Raw genomic sequence first — 17,341 nt, forward strand, 5'->3', positions numbered from 1 at the left:
ATTTGTGATTTAAAATAATTTTTTAAAATTCACCTTTAACTCATCACTCTGAGAGATGTAAAAAGCATTCGCATTACTCATTCTGCTTAATTGATCAACTCAAAATTCCAAAAAAATTTCAAAAAATCAAAAATGTGATTTTTCTCTTGAAAAAATTAATTTTCAAAAAAATTTGGAAAATCAAAGTATTGTATAATTAATCAAATCATCAAATGGAATCGTTTTTACTCATAAAAAACATCTCATTTTTGATTTGGATATCATATTTATTAAAAACTCATTCTATAGTTGATGCAATGTCATGATTGCTGTTGAAAATATTATTTCCATAACAAAATTCTTATTTTAAGATAGTAAAATAATAAAGTTTTTATTTCAACAACAACAAGTAAATAGATGAATGGAAACGTACTATATTCGCATAAATGTAGTAACTATCATCTATATTTGAGTTATGACTATTCCAATCAAAATGTATAAAATTGAAATCAGAAATATCAAACAATTATATTCGGTACTGTGCATTCATTATAGAGGTCATCGTAATTTATAAGTAATTTATATCTAAAAGCCGACTTTTTTTTTCTTATTGCAATAATTTTCTCAAATTTTAGTAACTTTTTCTATATTCAAGTTATTTGAATATGTATCATGAGCGACGTAAGAACTCAAAATTACGAGGAATTCTGTCGTTGCATTTTCGAGATGTAAAATTTCGATTTTTAATATGGGGATTTGGCAGGTGCAATCTTGATGTTATCTCCATGTAGAAGTACTATTGCAATATAATTAAAATTAACGAAGTTGATTTTAAATTGCATAATGCTGGGGAATAACTGACAATACAACTAAGTATACTATATAAGATAGTTGCTAATTGGAGTAATAAATTAGGCTCCACCAATCATTTCTTTCATCTCTGCCATAACGAGCAGAAAAGAAGCGAACAGTAACCCTAGGAAAAAAGAAGAAGGGTGTCACTTTTCGTGGGACTACCTTTACAAAAAATATTATCATAATAATCATAAATAATCATTAGTATGATAATTACACTTTCATTCCATTTTTAACAGGCTTCACGCCTGTATAAAAACGCAATAAAAGTGTAAATTTCAACTCATTGAGCTATATCCTAGCAGTGCTACTAATCCCACATGGCGTTTTCCCTTCCTATCATCATGCGTGATATTAGCTTTCTCCCTTGGAGGGTTATTGCTATTATCATTGTCGGGATTATTAAAATCATCCCATTCATCATAATTTGGTATTTTGAAATGTAGTGGCGAATTAGGAGGATTACCTATGGAAATGTCACCGATCATTGACACTCCACCTTCATCAATATAAGCTCCAAGAATTCTTATATCGCCGGAATAAGTTGTCACTCCTTTTCCGTGTATAGTGCACGCCAAAAGTCCAGTATACAAACCGATTGTTTGATTGAAACAATAATATGTAATATTATGGTTATCAAAAATATAAAAATTCTGAATTAAAAGAACCGAATATTGAATCGAAAACATAATTGTTTGTTCAGCATCTGATATAAATGTATTATTGTTGACAACAAATGCATAAAATCCTGTTGATTGTCCTAATACGCTTTGAACTCCGCCATCGATATTATTTTCTATATATGTATAGTTTACCCAAAAGTCTCTGCTTCCTTGTGTTCTAAGAAATCAATCTTTTTTGCAATGATTATTAGAAAAATTCAAATAATTGAAAAAAAGGAAACCAAATTTCAAAAAAAGTGTTGACTTTCCATCTGTTGTTTGGTCTGCATTATGAATAATTGTGGAAAATAAGAAACAATTGATACTATCACTTGAATCTTTGCATACGTTATAAGCTATAGTTCCTTCTTTATTTGATCCGAACATATTGGAATTTGCTATATGGCATTTACTAAATACAATACTATCGCCGTAGAAGTAAATGGATCCACCTTGAACGTTATCTGAGGAAGAACAATCGACAATTGAAGTTGATTCAAATAGAATTATTGGCTTATCCTTATATGATATATATGCAGCTCGATTTTTTAATTGTGAAAAGGATGAATCTGAAATGTAATAATTTTTTCCATCTGTCTTCGAAAACAATGAGTTTGGACTTTTTATTTCGAGATATGTGACTGATGGATTATAATAATTATCCCATTCATAGTTTAATCTTAAAATAGTAAAAGAGTGCATGAAATAATATGATTTATTGAAATACATGGTGGCATTTCAAATTTTTTGAATGATACTATTACGATAGGATTTTAAAAAAAATCAAATATTATTATTAGCATACTTCTTATCAATTATTTCTGATCATAATCCTTTCAATTTTATTTGAATTATGTGTCAAATTTGATCCACCTACAATAATAATAATTTATAAAAAGAAAATGGTTTAAAAGTTAACCATATTTCATTGATAAATCTTTTGCATAAAATTTACATTCAATTAAAAACCAATTGGCATTCAATTGTATAAACTTATGTAAAATTTATTATGATTTAATCATTAATCAATGATAAATAATTTTGTGACTTTTTATATAAAAATGTCTCATAATTGAATTTTGCTGACTAATGTCTTTTTCTACATGTTTAGTTATGATCAATAAATGTATTCTCCAAATTAAGAGTAAATATCAGTTCTGTACTTTTGAAAGATCCATAAATTATTAAAATTGCTAAATCACATGACGATATTTCTTTCAATATTCATTATATACATGGCACGATGGGCGCTACTTTTTTGGCGCCAGCGGCGCCGCCCACGCCTCTGGTGGCTCCCACTGGTGGGGAGGAGACGATAGAAAAAGATATAAATTTTACTAAAAAACTTGAATTTTGGAAATTCTTTTGATTTTTTTGAATGATTTACGAAGAGATTGAACACATTTTGTACTATGAAATATCGTTATTAATAAATTTACTTCTTAAACATCTATTCAAATCGCAATTTTGAATATTTTTATGATTTTTTTTGACCCGTTCACTTGCGCCCGCGCCCACTGGGAGGGGCGCTTGTAAAGTATTCAAAAATCAATGTAAACATTTCAATTTTTGCTCCCACCTCCCATTGGGAGGGGGGCATATATCTTGTAGCGTTCAAGTTCAAGTGATGAAAGTGCATAAGAAAGCTCCTTAATCATACCGATAGAAACAGCATTAGGGGCGCCAAATGGCGCTCGGTGATGTTTCCCATAAAAGCTTAATTTCAGGTATCCATAATCATAACCTGTCAGACGCAATAATTCATTAGCACACAATCATCGTTTCTCAATCAAGAAACGAAACGCACGATTGATTATGCTGGCCATTAAATTTTCATATCAAATAATTTACTACTTCAAGAAAAATTAAAGACTATCATCAACCAAAGCTTAAAATTCTCAGTGTTTACAACTCTCATACTTCGAATATGCATATTTCCAAAATAGCATGAAAATTTTTTTCATTTGAGCTCATTTTCTTTTGTTCTATTAACTAATACATGCAGTACAAGCTTGTTATACGTATACTTAATAAGTAAGGTCTTAAGGGAAATAATAAAAAAGAATTTTGCTATTAATTATATTAAACAATATTTATTTGTAATTTCGTGATAATTATATTTCTTATTACAAAGTAAAGGTATTTGATATAATGTTTGCCTTACAAAAATGTTTCCTTTGTCTTGCCACCATAGGTATTCTATTTTGTCACTTTTTGCGCCCGCCGTGCCATGTATAATTCATTATTTTATCTATTATGGTTTAAAAAAAATCCTTAGACGAATAACAAATTTTGAAACTCCTCAAATAATCATATTTGACTTATTGTTATCGATTTATTGGAATCGAAAAGTAGATATTTCGAAGATTTTCATTCAAACAACGTAAAAATTTAAAATTTAAGATGCAGAGATGGACAGCTAATAGAATGATGTAATTTAGAAGTGTACTTTAGCAAGAAAATGCTAACCTTTAGATCAGTTTTCTGAAAAGAACTAAATCTGATGAAATAAATTTTTTTGCTCTTACAGAGGATAATTAATTACTCGGTGTTGCATTCTTGTGATAATAAATGAATAACAGAAACTTGTAACTAGAAAAAAGGAAAATAAAAATGATGAATTTAAAAAATTCGTTGCATGGTCACTAATTTTATATCTAAGATACCAAAGTCTGGATAAATAGACCAAAATTGTGTGCTTTATTGGATTGAAAACACAAAAAACAATGCATCGTATTTTTATGTTCCCAGGAATACGATTCTTGATATTTTGGTAATATTAGATGATAAATGATGGGCTAAAATAGCATAGTTTTAAAAGTATTCAAACTGATATTAAGCATTTCTCCAAAAACTCATCAAATTTATTGGCTGAACAAAATGACGATATAAATTTGATCGAATATCCACTATCTCTCATTTAATATTAATATATAAATCCTGAATTATTGAATGCGATAACTTGTTATCCTACTTTTGAGTTCAAGTTTACGGTTTTCAAAAACCGCTACATGATATCACTTCACCTGTACCAACTCAAATTAATCAAATAATAAGAAAATCTCCACATTGTGATGTGAAGTGAAGTCAATCATTGTTCTCCTCACAAAATTCAAAGGTACCCCATTTATTGGCAAAATATAATAATCATATAATGTGATGGAAAATCTATATCTTTTATATTCGATGAAAATTTAATCCAGAACAATTTTACACATTTTTCATCGTTCTATCGGTTTTTTGACATTTCAAAATAATGCAACCAGAGAACATTGATTGGAAGACACTCGGCTTTGGCTACGTTCAGACAGAATGGCGTTACATCGCTCATTGGAAGGACGGCAAGTGGGACGAAGGAAAGCTTGTTGACACCCCAATGCTTACAATCCACGAAGGATCTACAGCTCTCCACTACGGTCAGGAATGCTTTGAAGGCCTCAAGGCATACCGCTGCAAGGATGGATCCATCAACCTCTTCCGCCCAGATCAGAACGCCCTCCGTATGCAGAAATCCTGCACACGTCTCATGATGCCACACGTTTCCGTCGAAATGTTCATCGACGCTTGCAGGAAGGTCGTCAAGGCTAACGAAAAGTGGCTCGCCCCATACGGCACAGGCGCATCTCTCTATCTTCGCCCATTCATGATCGGTGTTGGTGCAAATCTTGGTGTTAAGCCAGCTCCAGAGTACATCTTCTCTGTCTTCTGCTCACCAGTCGGCGCCTACTTCAAGGGCGGCCTCAAACCAACAAACTTCATCGTCACAACCTATGATCGCGCTGCTCCACAGGGCACAGGCGCTGCTAAGGTCGGTGGCAACTACGCTGCTTCCCTCCTCCCAGGTTTCGACGCCCACGACAAGAAGTATGGCGACTGCATCTATCTTGACCCAGCCACACACACATACATCGAAGAAGTCGGCTCCGCAAACTTCTTCGGCATCACAAAGGACAACAAGTTCATCACACCACTCTCCCCATCCATCCTTCCATCCATCACAAAGTACTCCCTCCTCCACCTCGCAAAGGAGAGACTCGGAATGGAGGCAATCGAAGGATCTATCCGCATCGACAGCTTAGACCAGTTCAAGGAGGCTGGCGCTTGCGGCACAGCTGCTGTTATCTCACCAATCGGCGGAATCAAGTACGGCGACAAGTTCCACGTCTTCTTCTCTGAGACAGAAGTCGGACCAATCACACAGAAGCTCTACAACGAACTCGTCGGAATCCAGTACGGTGATATCCCAGCTCCAGAAGGCTGGATCGTCAAGGTCTAAATTTGTCCTTGCAACTCTCGGATCTTAAATAGTGCAATTGAGTAAAAAATTTAGATTGAATGATATTCGGACACTATTTTTATTTTTTATCAAATATTTTTTTAACAAATTCAATATTTAGATTAATAAACTCTTTTAACATCAATGATTTTTGCTTGGATTTGTTAGATTTTTAGAATTTGTTTTTATTTTTTTATATTTGAATTTTTATTATCGGAATGAGTAAAGCAAAGTCAATTCAAAATTCAGCCAAAAATGATCAAGCAAGTATCCTGAAGACTACGAATCAACGATTTGATATCATCTCAAATAAAATAGAGAAATTATTAAATAATCCAAAGTTAAATCAACAATATAAATCACAATTACTTGCACAATTATCCAAGACTAAGCAATTAAAGATAAATGCGGAAGAAAAAATCAAAGAAAACAATACAAATTCCACTGATTACGTTAATAATTCTATTGACTCTTTAAAGAATAGTAATGATTTCGATAAAAATCAACCAAATAGTTATGATGATGCTACTTCTGATGAAAAATTTGAATCAATGAGCTCACCATTTGAATATGAAACGAAACAGCAAATACAACCTGAACAAAATGTTAATAAAACTACTATAGATGAAATAACTAACCAAGTTTTCCAATTACAATCAAAGATTGACATTATTAAATCTCAAAATGATCAATTGAAGCTACAAATTCTAGATGAAAAGGAAAAATCCGAGAAATTAGAAAAAGAAAACCAAAATCTTAACGAACTGAATGATAATTTCAGATATCTTAATGAAAATCTTCAAACTCAAGTTCAAGAATTGAATGAGCGTTTGAAAGCATCAGCGATAGCTGTGGAAACTTCAATAGATACTAGTTCTTACGACAAACAAATTAAAAAGCTGCAAGAAGAGAATGATCAGCTCAAAATGCAACTACAAGCAAGTCAAGAGCAGATAAAGCAGTTTTCTCAGAATTCGCAGAACTTGGAGTCACTTTTTATCCAAGTAAAAAAGAAATCAGAAATAATTGCAAAGAAGAATGTTCATTTGAAGAAAATGCTTTCAGAGTCACAGTCTATGCTTGAAAATAACTCTAAATTTAATGAAATTGAGAACAAAGTTAAAGAATTAGAAAATGATAACTCAAAATTGAAAGAAGAGAATGCCACATTGCGATCTCAGTTAGGACTTGATGAAAGTAAAAATGAGAGAAAGAAACTAGAGTTAATTGAGAGTTTAATTGAAACATCAAAGTCAATGATTGATAGTGATGATATTAGCTTTTCTGATGAAGAAGGAAACCAATCTAATGTATAATTGTTTTGTTTTTTTACTAAACTATTCTTGTTTATATTAGCAATTCAATAGATTTTTCTATAAACAGTGTGATAAGATGGATTACCATAGAAATTGATATGTTCTGTAAGAATGAATATTATGATTCTATAATAATTCTAGTATTTGCCAACAATTTAAAGATTCCAAACATTTCATGATGGATTCTGTTCTTTTGAATAAGATATTTGGTGAAAACATGATGAGTTATTTATATTAAGGCTTCTAATTTGTAATATATAATGAAATTTTTGATAAATCAAATTAATTTTGCAGCATAAAGGGTAGTTTAGGCTGAAAATAATTTTTATTCAATGAAATCTGCTCAATGCATTATTTTCTCAACAAAATCTAGATCTTGTCTTTTCCCTCAAAATCAAAATCTCCTAATGACACGCGTTATTGCAACAACTGTCAATGGAATTAAAACATTTCACATCACAGCAGAAAAAGCAACACCAGATTACTACGGCCAGCGTGCGAATAGAAAAATTGGTACACATGCATCACTGAAAAATAAAGTCGAACTTATTGCTGAATTTGAATTTTCAGGAAGTTCAAGAAATATCGATGTTACATCAGATGGCATGACTCTTGCCGTTTCTGGAGAGTATCCACCCGTTATAAAAATCTTCGATCTTGTAGATTTATCACAAGTTACATTATATTCACTTAAAGGAATGCCTTCTCATTTTCAATTCTTATCAGACGATTGGGCCAAGCTAGTTTCATTAAGACCAGACCGAAAATTAGATTTCTATAACAAAGGTGGTGATCTCTTTTCAGTGCCATTACCATTCCGCTGCCGTCACTTCGCATATGCAAAGCCTACAGCCAACCTATTTCTTGCATCAGAAGAATCTCAATTACTTCGTTTGAATTTAGAACTTGGCCAGTTCATAGAATCAGTCCACACTGGTCCCAAAGTTGCTAACAAAGTATGTATTTCCGAAGAATACCAAATTATCTGCGCTGGTTTCGAAACTGGCGAAATAGAATTTTATGATCCACGTGATGCATCTCGTGCTGCCGTTGCATCAGTTGACCTTGGCTCAGAGATTACCCAGCTTGCCTTCGACAAGTCCGGACTGAAGCTTGCCGTTGGTTTAGCTAACGGAACAGTTCCATTGATGGACATCCGTAATTCTAACCCTGTTTTCACTTACTCCCACAGAAACAACAGTCCGATCAACACAGTCTGCTTCCATCCATCTGGAAAACTCCTCTCCTCCGACAAAAGAGGCTGCAGAATCTACGATGTCGACACAGGAAACTTCTTCACTTCCTTCGAGACAAAAGCAGCTCTCAACCAAATCTGTCCTTACCAGAACAGTGGCCTTATCTTCGGCACAGTCGAGACAGAGCGTGTTCAGGTCATGCTCATCCCAGAGCTTGGCCCCGCACCTCGCTGGGCATCATTCCTCGACAACGTCATCACTGATGTCGAAGAAGAAAAAGAGAATGGAACGGAAATTTTCCAGGACATGAAATTCATCACAAGAGAGGAAATAGAGAAGTTCGACATGCACCACCTCATCAAGTCAAGCGTGTTGAAGCCTTACATGCACGGTTTCTTCATCCCAAGAGAACTCTACAGACTCATCACAGATAAATCTGGAGGAGCAACAGACGGAGACTACCAGAAGTGGGTCAAGAACATCAGAACAATCAGGGACGAACAGAAGCAGCAGACAAAGATAGCTCCAGAAAGGAAGCAGAAGAAGAGAGACCAGGGAGACTTGGAGATCACGGACTACGACAGCAAGAGACAGGCAAAGAAGAAGAAATTGGCTCAACAGGATCCTTATTACAAAGAATAGAGATAGTAATTAATAGAGGTAAAGAATTTTTTTATATATTTTTTGATTTATAAGAGCAGAATATTTTTCCCATAATAATGTTTTTAAGTTAGATTTTACTATAAATATAGTTTCAAGCAGGGCATAATGATATTAAAATGGAGAAAGAATATCAAATATAATTTTATTAATTAGTCTTAACTAAGGATGATGGGGCTATTTCTTGTAAATTTAGTTGGATATTTAGAGGCCCCTTAGAAGAATTTATTTCATTTTCAGATGGAAAAATTATTTTGTAAAAAATCATGATTTAAAGTTAGCCTATGTAAAAACCATTTGTGTATTAATGTATAACTGTAAATAGACTTTTATAAAATGAATAACTAAAGTAAAAAATAAATATATTTTGAGGATATTGAACAAATTTAGCAAGAACACTTGCTTGTTTCTTCCTTCTCCACAACCCTCTTCTTAGCGCGTTTATTAGTTGTTCCAAGCGTTGTCAATTTATGAGCGAGAGCTGAGAAGAGTTGTTTGACGCCTTCGCCTGAGCAAGCAGAGGTAGAAGTAATATTAAATCCTCTAGTCTTTGCCCATTCGGAAGCTTCGTCGAACGGAATATCAATAGAATCTATTAAGTCGCATTTATTTGCGGCGATTGTAATCACTGTATCTGTACCAGCAATCTCAGTAAATGTTCGAATCCAGGTTTCAAGATGCTCAAAAGACTGTCGACATGTCTGATCATATACCGCCACAGCAGCAGCTGAGTTCCTAAAGTAAATAGGAGCTAAAGATCTGAACTTTTCCTGGCCGGCAGTATCCCATATTTGCATCTCTATTTTCTGGTCGTTGACTTCCTCACAATATAACTGATAATTTGCACCAACTGTTGACTGTTCGTACTGATTAAATTTGTTTTCTATGAGATGATTGAGGATTGATGTCTTACCTACTGCCGAATCTCCAATTACAACGACTCGGCAGTGAAGAACGTCATCATCAGCTTTCATTGTCAATTTTTCTTACCTGCCGTAACCATGTAAGATCAAGAAAAAGACGATAAATTATACATGAATATTCATAAGTAATATTTGAATAGAATAGTGTGAAAATAAACTTTTTCAAACTTCAATTTGATCAATTTGAAACTGTTATTCGTTCAAAAAGAATTTTAAGAAGTATTTATAATGTGTGTGATGAAACTCAGATTAATAGGTAAAACAGATTATTTTTTTCAAAAAAAATAATAACAAATAAATTTTATTTTTGATAAACAGATAACATAACTTTTGAAACAGCATCTTCTACGGAATCATATTCTCCTATCATTAATATCTTCCTTAAATTCTTGTCTGTCTTAATTAATTTGTCCATTTCGTCTTTAACATTATTAACTATTGTTTTCAGGCTATTATCGTCTAATTCGCAGTGTGCATCAAAGAAAGATTTGAATTGTTGAGCAACAAATCCAATGATCTTTCTCTTTTCTCTATTGAAATTACTTTTATTTTCATCAATTACGTTTTGATAGTGCATCTCTTGGGAAAGAAGTGTCGCGCGTGTCTTCATGTCATTTATCCTTATCTGGCGTTGGCACTCGTCATTGGCCATGGAAACACGCGATTTCAAGTCATCAATTTCTAGGCCTTGTTCGACCAATTTTTGTGTCAAATCCTGGATTCTGTTTGTTGCTTCTTTCAAAGCATTTGAGCTTTCTTCGTGGGCTTTGATAACATCATCGCTCTGCTGCTTGCATTCTGAGAGTCTTATCTCGTAGGCCTTCTTCATTTCGTTCTTTTCCACTTGGAAGTTGTCCCTCAAAAGTTTTTCGTTGTTTTCGTTTTCTTCGACAATTTTTCTGATTGAATCTTCGTGGGATTTCTTGATTTCAGGGATTTCGTTGACTTTAGACTGCAAACTATTGTTTGCTTTCTCGAGATTTGCTATTTTATCTCTCAATGATGAGATCTCATTTTGTTTATTCGCCATTGAAGTATAAATTTTTTTCTCTTTCTGGTCGAATTTTTGAGAAACATTTTGGATTTCTTTTTGATGAGTAAATCTTAGTTTGTTCAGCTCTTCTTCGTAGTTCTGTTTAGCTTCTTCTGTTGTCTTCTGCAGTGTCTGTATTGTTTTGTTGTTTCTATTTATATTTTGCTTCAAATCTTCATTTTCTTGTTTAATTTTTTCAATTTTTTGATTTAATTCATTTATTTCATTGTTCTTCTGTATCAATTCAGCATCTTTGGATACTTCAATAGATTTAAATACCTTCTTGCACTTGCTTGCATTGGATTTCTCTTTCTTTATTTCGTTTTGTAAATTTGTCACTTTTTGAATTAATTTTTCAATCATTTCCAAACTTTCTGTTTCATTATTTACTTCCAACTTTGTGTATATTGTTTTGAGTTGAGTCTCTAGTGTCTTATTAGATACAATAAGGTCTGTATTATCTGTTAGCAGCTTCGAAATCTTTCTCTCGAGTTCCTTTGTTGCGTAAGGATCATTTAAAACTGTTTCTCCATTTATTTCGCTCATTTCGAATAAATTTCCAATTTTTGTTGCGAAATTGTCAATTGACTCTTTGAGTTTCCTGTTCTCTTCTGTGACACTCTGCTTGCAGTCTTCCTGCTGCTTAGATTGGTTGTTGTAAAACAGTGCAATCTGCTCCAGAATGTTCTTTAGTTTTGTTTGGTTGTCAAAATTTTCTTTTTTGGCGATCGGAGCCAATTTCGTGCACAAATCTCTTGGAAATCCTTCGTTGAAGAAAGCTGTGGCCGGCAACTTGATTTCTTCTGGTGTTTTTGATAGTTTTTTTTGCAATTTATCTTTAATGTCTTCGAATCTTTCCTTCAAAAGTTTCTTTTCGTTTGTTTCGGCTTCGATTTGTTCTTCCATGGCGGAAATTGCTTTGTTTTGTTTCTGGACGATGTTTACGAGTTTGTCTCTCTGTTCTGATAGACTCTTCTGGTCTTTGCGGAGTTCTTCTTCGTTGTCCTCTAATGCTTTGATTGAAGACATCAGCCTTTGTTTGTCTGCCTGCAAAACAGTGATTTCTGTCTGAAGTTGCTGAATCTGGGCTTTGTTTGACTCGATTTTGGCATCATACGTGTGGATTTGATCTTCTACGTTACTCTTCTGGAGCTTCAGTGTGGAGTTTTCGAGGCGGAGGGCATCGATTTGAGCTGAAACATCTGAAAAATCTTTTTGTAATTTGTCAAATTTCTTTTTTGAGGATTGGAGTTGAGTTTCAAGTGTTTTGTTTTGGGAATTCAATGACTCCATTTGGGATTTCATTGTCATTATGTTGTAATCCATCTCTTTGATGAAATTATTCAATTGAATATTTTCTTTTTTGGTAGATTCGATTTGCTCTTGTAATGTATCGGTTGGTTTTATCATTGACTGTAACTTGGAGTTTTCTTTTTCGAATTGTTCGCATTTGAAACTTGATTTTTCAAGATTTGCTTTTAATGCAAGATTTTCTGCTTTGATTTGCTCTAATTCGTGCTTGTGTTCGATTTCTTTTACGCTAGCTTTGTGTTGTGCATCTGTTAATTCTGAATTTAACTTTTGAATTTTTTCGTTCGCAGTTTTTTGAAATTCTTCGAATTGAGTAAGCATATCATTGAGCTTTCCTTCTGTCTCCATCCCTTCGAACCTTGTTTCGCGTAGCTGTTTTTTGAGTTTTTGTATTTTTCTTAACAATCTTGGGTCAAAAAGAGGTGCTGGCTCAGGGAGTGACGATGCCGACTCAATTACTGTATTATCAGGAATCTGTTCGATATATGATACGAGTGATTCCACATCTTTAAAAACGACGTTATATTTTGAAGAAGCAGCTGTAATGATTCTGTTAATAGTATCTTGCATATTAGATAGTTCTTGTTTCTGTTGTAAAAATGTATTTTCATTTGATGATATTTGCTCGTTTAATTCTGAAATATGTTTTGCAAATTTTCGTCTTTCGCGTTCAAGCATTTCAGTGCCGCTTTTTATATCGAGTTTTACTGCGTTTTGCTTAACTTGTGATTCCTTATTTTTTACTTCTTCGAGTAATTTTAAGTTAATCGATAATCTGCAATTGAGATCGTCGATTGTTGTCTGAGCATTTCGTAAGTCATTCTGTAGTTGCCTGTTTTTCTGATATAATTCTTCATTTTTATTCTGAAAATCTAGTGTTTCTCTTAATTGGACTTTTAATGAAGCTACTTGCTGCGTCAATCTTTCATTATCTTTCATCAAACGGGACTTTATTTCATTTAGTTGCTCATTATCTGATAAATCGTCGGAAGAAGTCGAATGTTCCGGCGATTCTTGATTCATCATCCGTTTATTTTCAAAAAAAAATTATATCACATGTCTGATTTTAAAATTTTCTTAAATTAAATCATAAACCAACTACAAAAAGCTTCAAATTACAATAATTGTTTAATGAGTTTTGTGTTTAAAAAGAAAATTATTGAGATTCTTTTTCCTTCTTGAAGAATAGGAACCTGTAGAGCACTTGCCTGGAATCAGCGTCTCATAAGCCCCTATTCCTATTCAAAAGTGAATGAGTATCATGAAGCATATCTCGAACCAAGACGTCTGACATTTACTGTCGAAATGATTTGAAAGATAAATCACAAAGAGAGTATTTCGTAATTCATGCAAGAAGACTCATTATGATATGGTTACTATTCCCAGCATTCGTTCACAAGTCTTCGAAACATTATTCTCAAAGACTTAAATGTCTCAGGATTATGGCTTTGGAATTGAATGTATCATTCATCTGTCTGTGTTGCAACACTTGTATGAAGGATATGATAATACTTCAGGCGAAACTTGATTGGAACGTTAAAATGACGCATAACTGGCTCAATTGCTTCAGTTCCAACATTGTTAACGAGCTCTGGAGGATTATTCAGTATCTTGTGATCATCTGAAAACAGAATTACGTTTAGCGTGTTGTCCCTAACTGTCCATTTCTTGATTTCACTCTTTTCTCGTTGAAATATAGGAACCATTGAGTACAATTCTTGCTCAACTGGGCCACCTTGAGGATGTGCAATGAATCCAATCTGTTGCAAAGAACCATTGATGGAAGATTTGCATTTACCTAACAGCAACCGAAATTGTTGTATGTGAATGGCAATTCCCTTTGAAAGAAACAGAATTCCACAAACAAGACCTCGTTTCCAGTCATCTTTATCGCCACGCTGAACAAAGTCATGAATTGTTCTAAGTCTGCGTATGAAGGCATCGTGTCTCTCGCCCTTTTTGGACTTACGTATCTCGTCATAGAAATTTTTGCGTAATGTAACATAGTCATCAAGATCTGCTTGTGAAATTAAATCCCAGTGCAAAGGCAAATTGTCTATTAGTGGAAAATCGAAGTCTTGGAACACATTATTGACAGCACGCCGTGCAAAACTGCGCTCAAATGTCATAGATTTCACTGAAAAAATGATTTTTGTGTTTGAAAACAAAGATTTTTAGAAAAGTTGAGCCGAAAAATATTTTTGTTAGCATATTGTGTGTATGTTTTTCTTGTTTTTACAATAAAATTTTTGACACTTTTGAAAATTTTGATAAAGGTATCCGATTTCAAGATATTATTTTGAAACTAAATCTTATTTGCTATAAAATGTTATAATATTCAATCCAAATGTTAAAATCTTTTGTCTCACAAAATTTGAACAAATCAATAACGAGATAATGGAACCACATATCTTATATTCTGTGAATTTAATATTGGATTTGAATGAATATTTACGGACAATCTACCCAAACAATAAATAACATTATTCAATTTTCAAAAAAAATTGAATCATTCATCTTAGCCGAATATTCAAAAACAAATATGAAAAATGATGAACCATATCTAAATTTTATATAATGCAACGTTAAACCAATAATTACATGTGTCATCAATTTTGAATAAAAAAATTAATACCTAGAATTTCAAAAAAGAAAGGATGAAACGATTTAACTCTTACAATGATTCGCATTTCACTACTTGAAAATGCTAACATCCAAAATTGCATTGCTCAAATCTAGAAATTTTTTGAATTCTTTTGATGGAATTAAAAACGTAAGTGAATTAAGAATAATCAAAAAAAGAAGCTAGAAAGATTTACTCGCAGCGCTTAAGGATTTCCTTGGAAACCTCGAGGAGTTCCTGGGAAACGTGGCCGATCTTGTTGATGAGGTAGTCATCGTTAGCAGCAACCTGGGCCTTGATCTTCTCCTTATCCTGGTGCATGACTTCCTCGAACTGTTCCTTTGTGAAGTTGAGGCCTTCCCAATCGATATCCTCGTACTCTGGGACGTAGCCGAGTGGAGAGATGTGCTCTGGGGCCTTGCCGTAGAGTCTGTTGACCATCCAGCCAAGGACACGAGCGTTCTGGCCGAAGCCTGGCCAAAGGAACTTGCCAGCTGGGGACTTGCGGAACCAGTTGACGTGGAAGACAAGTGGTGTCTTGGCGAGCTTGGCCATCTCGAGGTAGTGCTTGAAGTAGTCACCCATGTGGTAGCCGCAGAATGGAAGCATAGCGAATGGATCGCGGCGGAGGGCGCCAACCTGGCCTTCAGCAGCAGCTGTCTGTTCAGAGCCGACTGTAGCACCAAGGTAAACACCGTGAGCCCATGATGTGGCCTGGAAGACGAGTGGGATATCGTTCATGCGGCGGCCACCATAGACGAAGATGGAGACTGGAACACCGGCTGGGTTCTCCCATTCTGGGTCAATGCATGGGCAGTTAGCAGCTGGAGCAGCGAAGCGGGAGTTTGGATGTGATGAGACACGGCCGCAGTCTGGTGTCCAGTCCTTGTTCTGCCAGTCGATAAGGTGCTTTGGCTTCTCCTCTGTCATGCCCTCCCACCAGATGTCGCCATCGTCTGTAAGAGCGACGTTTGTGAAGATTGTGTTACGAGCGCAGGAGAGAAGAGCGTTTGGATTTGTGCTCATGGCTGTGCCTGGGGCAACACCGAAGAAACCGTTTTCTGGGTTGATAGCGCGGAGTTCGCCATCCTTGTTTGGCTTGATCCATGCGATATCATCACCGACTGTTGTGACTTCCCAGCCTTTCTTGCGGAGTTCCTCTGGTGGGATCAACATGGCGAAGTTTGTCTTGCCGCAAGCTGATGGGAAGGCAGCTGTGACGAATGTCTTCTTGCCTTCTGGGTTCTTGACGCCAAGAATAAGCATGTGCTCAGCGAGCCAGCCTTCCTTGCGGGCGAGGTTGGAGCCGATACGGAGAGCGAAGCACTTCTTGCCGAGGAGAGCGTTGCCACCATAGCCTGAGCCATAGGACCAGATTGTCTGCTCTTCTGGGTAGTGTGTGATGTATGTGTTCTCTGGGTCGCATGGCCATGCAACATCCTGGCGGCCGTCCTTGAGTGGGTAACCAACGGAGTGGACGCATGGGATGAAGTCGCCATCCTCACCAATGCACTCGAGAACCTTTGTGGAAACACGTGTCATGATTCTCATTGAGACAACGACGTATGGAGAGTCGGAGATTTCGATACCGTTCTTGCCGATGGAGGAGCCGATTGGACCCATGGAGAATGGAATGACGTACATTGTACGGCCTTCCATGCAGCCGGCGTAGAGACCACGGAGCTTCTTCTTCATGACTTCTGGGTCTTCCCAGTTGTTTGTTGGTCCAGCATCTTCCTTGTTCTTGGAGCAGATGAATGTGCGGGACTCGACACGAGCAACATCGCGTGGGTCGGAGTGGTAGAGGTAGCAGCCTGGGCGCTTCTCTTGGTTAAGCTTGATTGCCATCTTGGAGTCAACCATTTGCTTGAAAAGCATGTCTGCTTGTTCCTGGGAGCCATCAATCCACATGACATCCTTTGGCTTGCAGAGGGCGACGAACTCGTCGACAAAGGCCTGAACTTTCTTGCTCTTGTTGAATGCTTGAGCCATTAGAAAAAGTGAAGTGAAAATACTATGTCAAATTTTCAGACCAGTGATTGGTCGAAGTTTGTTCTCAATTGTTTATTTTTTCAAATGGATAATTTTTCATCCATAGAGCAATGTGAGAGGATTCAAAAAATCCTAAATGTTGTTTCAGCATTGTAATTTTTCAGAGGAAAAACTCCCAAAAGTGATTTTTTTGTCTATTTTTCTGAGTGCTTTCAATCTCATCGTTCTGTAATCACTAAGTGTTTCGAATGAAGTGATTTTTCTTTTACCAATGAGTACCCTATGTTATAGCTTTGAAGAAATTAATGTCATCAGGCTCGATATATGATATCATTATTCCAGAAATAGCAACAAACTTCCATGATTTGAGGACTGCGAATAAGAACTAGGGCTGTTTACAGAAATTTTATTCAAAACTCATGCAACCAATAATATCCCAAGCGAAGAATATGGAAGAAATTGACTTTGAAAAATTGTTGTTCAATCATATGTTGCCAATAATCAATTTTTCTAGA

The 17,341-nt window shown here is 35.2% G+C and overlaps 7 protein-coding genes across 7 annotated transcripts; 3 read left to right on the plus strand and 4 right to left on the minus strand.

Moving 5' to 3' along the window:
• Window positions 1-4,731: 4,731 nt before the first annotated feature.
• On the plus strand, window positions 4,732-5,844 carry TVAGG3_0252230 (amino acid aminotransferase family; the record flags this gene model as incomplete). The annotated part of the gene is made up of 1 exon (XM_001324732.2): window positions 4,753-5,772. The coding sequence occupies one exon, from the start codon at window positions 4,753-4,755 to the stop codon at window positions 5,770-5,772; it is 1,020 nt and encodes a 339-aa protein (XP_001324767.1).
• A 140-nt stretch (window positions 5,845-5,984) lies between these two features.
• Window positions 5,985-7,120, plus strand: TVAGG3_0252240 (uncharacterized protein; the record flags this gene model as incomplete). Its single annotated transcript, XM_001324733.1, has 1 exon — window positions 5,991-7,088. One exon carries the CDS (start codon window positions 5,991-5,993, stop codon window positions 7,086-7,088), a length of 1,098 nt encoding a protein of 365 aa, XP_001324768.1.
• Window positions 7,121-7,420: 300 nt separating this feature from the next.
• TVAGG3_0252250 (rRNA processing) lies at window positions 7,421-9,131 on the plus strand (the record flags this gene model as incomplete). The annotated part of the gene is made up of 1 exon (XM_001324734.1): window positions 7,421-8,926. The coding sequence occupies one exon, from the start codon at window positions 7,421-7,423 to the stop codon at window positions 8,924-8,926; it is 1,506 nt and encodes a 501-aa protein (XP_001324769.1).
• Window positions 9,132-9,330: 199 nt separating this feature from the next.
• On the minus strand, window positions 9,331-9,918 carry TVAGG3_0252260 (GTPase protein; the record flags this gene model as incomplete). The annotated part of the gene is made up of 1 exon (XM_001324735.1): window positions 9,331-9,918. The coding sequence occupies one exon, from the start codon at window positions 9,916-9,918 to the stop codon at window positions 9,331-9,333; it is 588 nt and encodes a 195-aa protein (XP_001324770.1).
• A 250-nt stretch (window positions 9,919-10,168) lies between these two features.
• On the minus strand, window positions 10,169-13,237 carry TVAGG3_0252270 (biological adhesion protein; the record flags this gene model as incomplete). Its single annotated transcript, XM_001324736.1, has 1 exon — window positions 10,169-13,237. One exon carries the CDS (start codon window positions 13,235-13,237, stop codon window positions 10,169-10,171), a length of 3,069 nt encoding a protein of 1,022 aa, XP_001324771.1.
• Window positions 13,238-13,674: 437 nt separating this feature from the next.
• TVAGG3_0252280 (transcription-initiator DNA-binding domain ibd family) lies at window positions 13,675-14,340 on the minus strand (the record flags this gene model as incomplete). Its single annotated transcript, XM_001324737.1, has 1 exon — window positions 13,675-14,340. One exon carries the CDS (start codon window positions 14,338-14,340, stop codon window positions 13,675-13,677), a length of 666 nt encoding a protein of 221 aa, XP_001324772.1.
• A 656-nt stretch (window positions 14,341-14,996) lies between these two features.
• Window positions 14,997-16,826, minus strand: TVAGG3_0252290 (PEP carboxykin GTP family; the record flags this gene model as incomplete). Its single annotated transcript, XM_001324738.2, has 1 exon — window positions 15,027-16,826. One exon carries the CDS (start codon window positions 16,824-16,826, stop codon window positions 15,027-15,029), a length of 1,800 nt encoding a protein of 599 aa, XP_001324773.1.
• Window positions 16,827-17,341: the final 515 nt, after the last annotated feature.

This window comes from Trichomonas vaginalis, chromosome IV (assembly GCF_026262505.1).
Source record: "Trichomonas vaginalis G3 chromosome IV, whole genome shotgun sequence".
Lineage (NCBI taxonomy): Eukaryota > Parabasalia > Trichomonadida > Trichomonadidae > Trichomonas > Trichomonas vaginalis.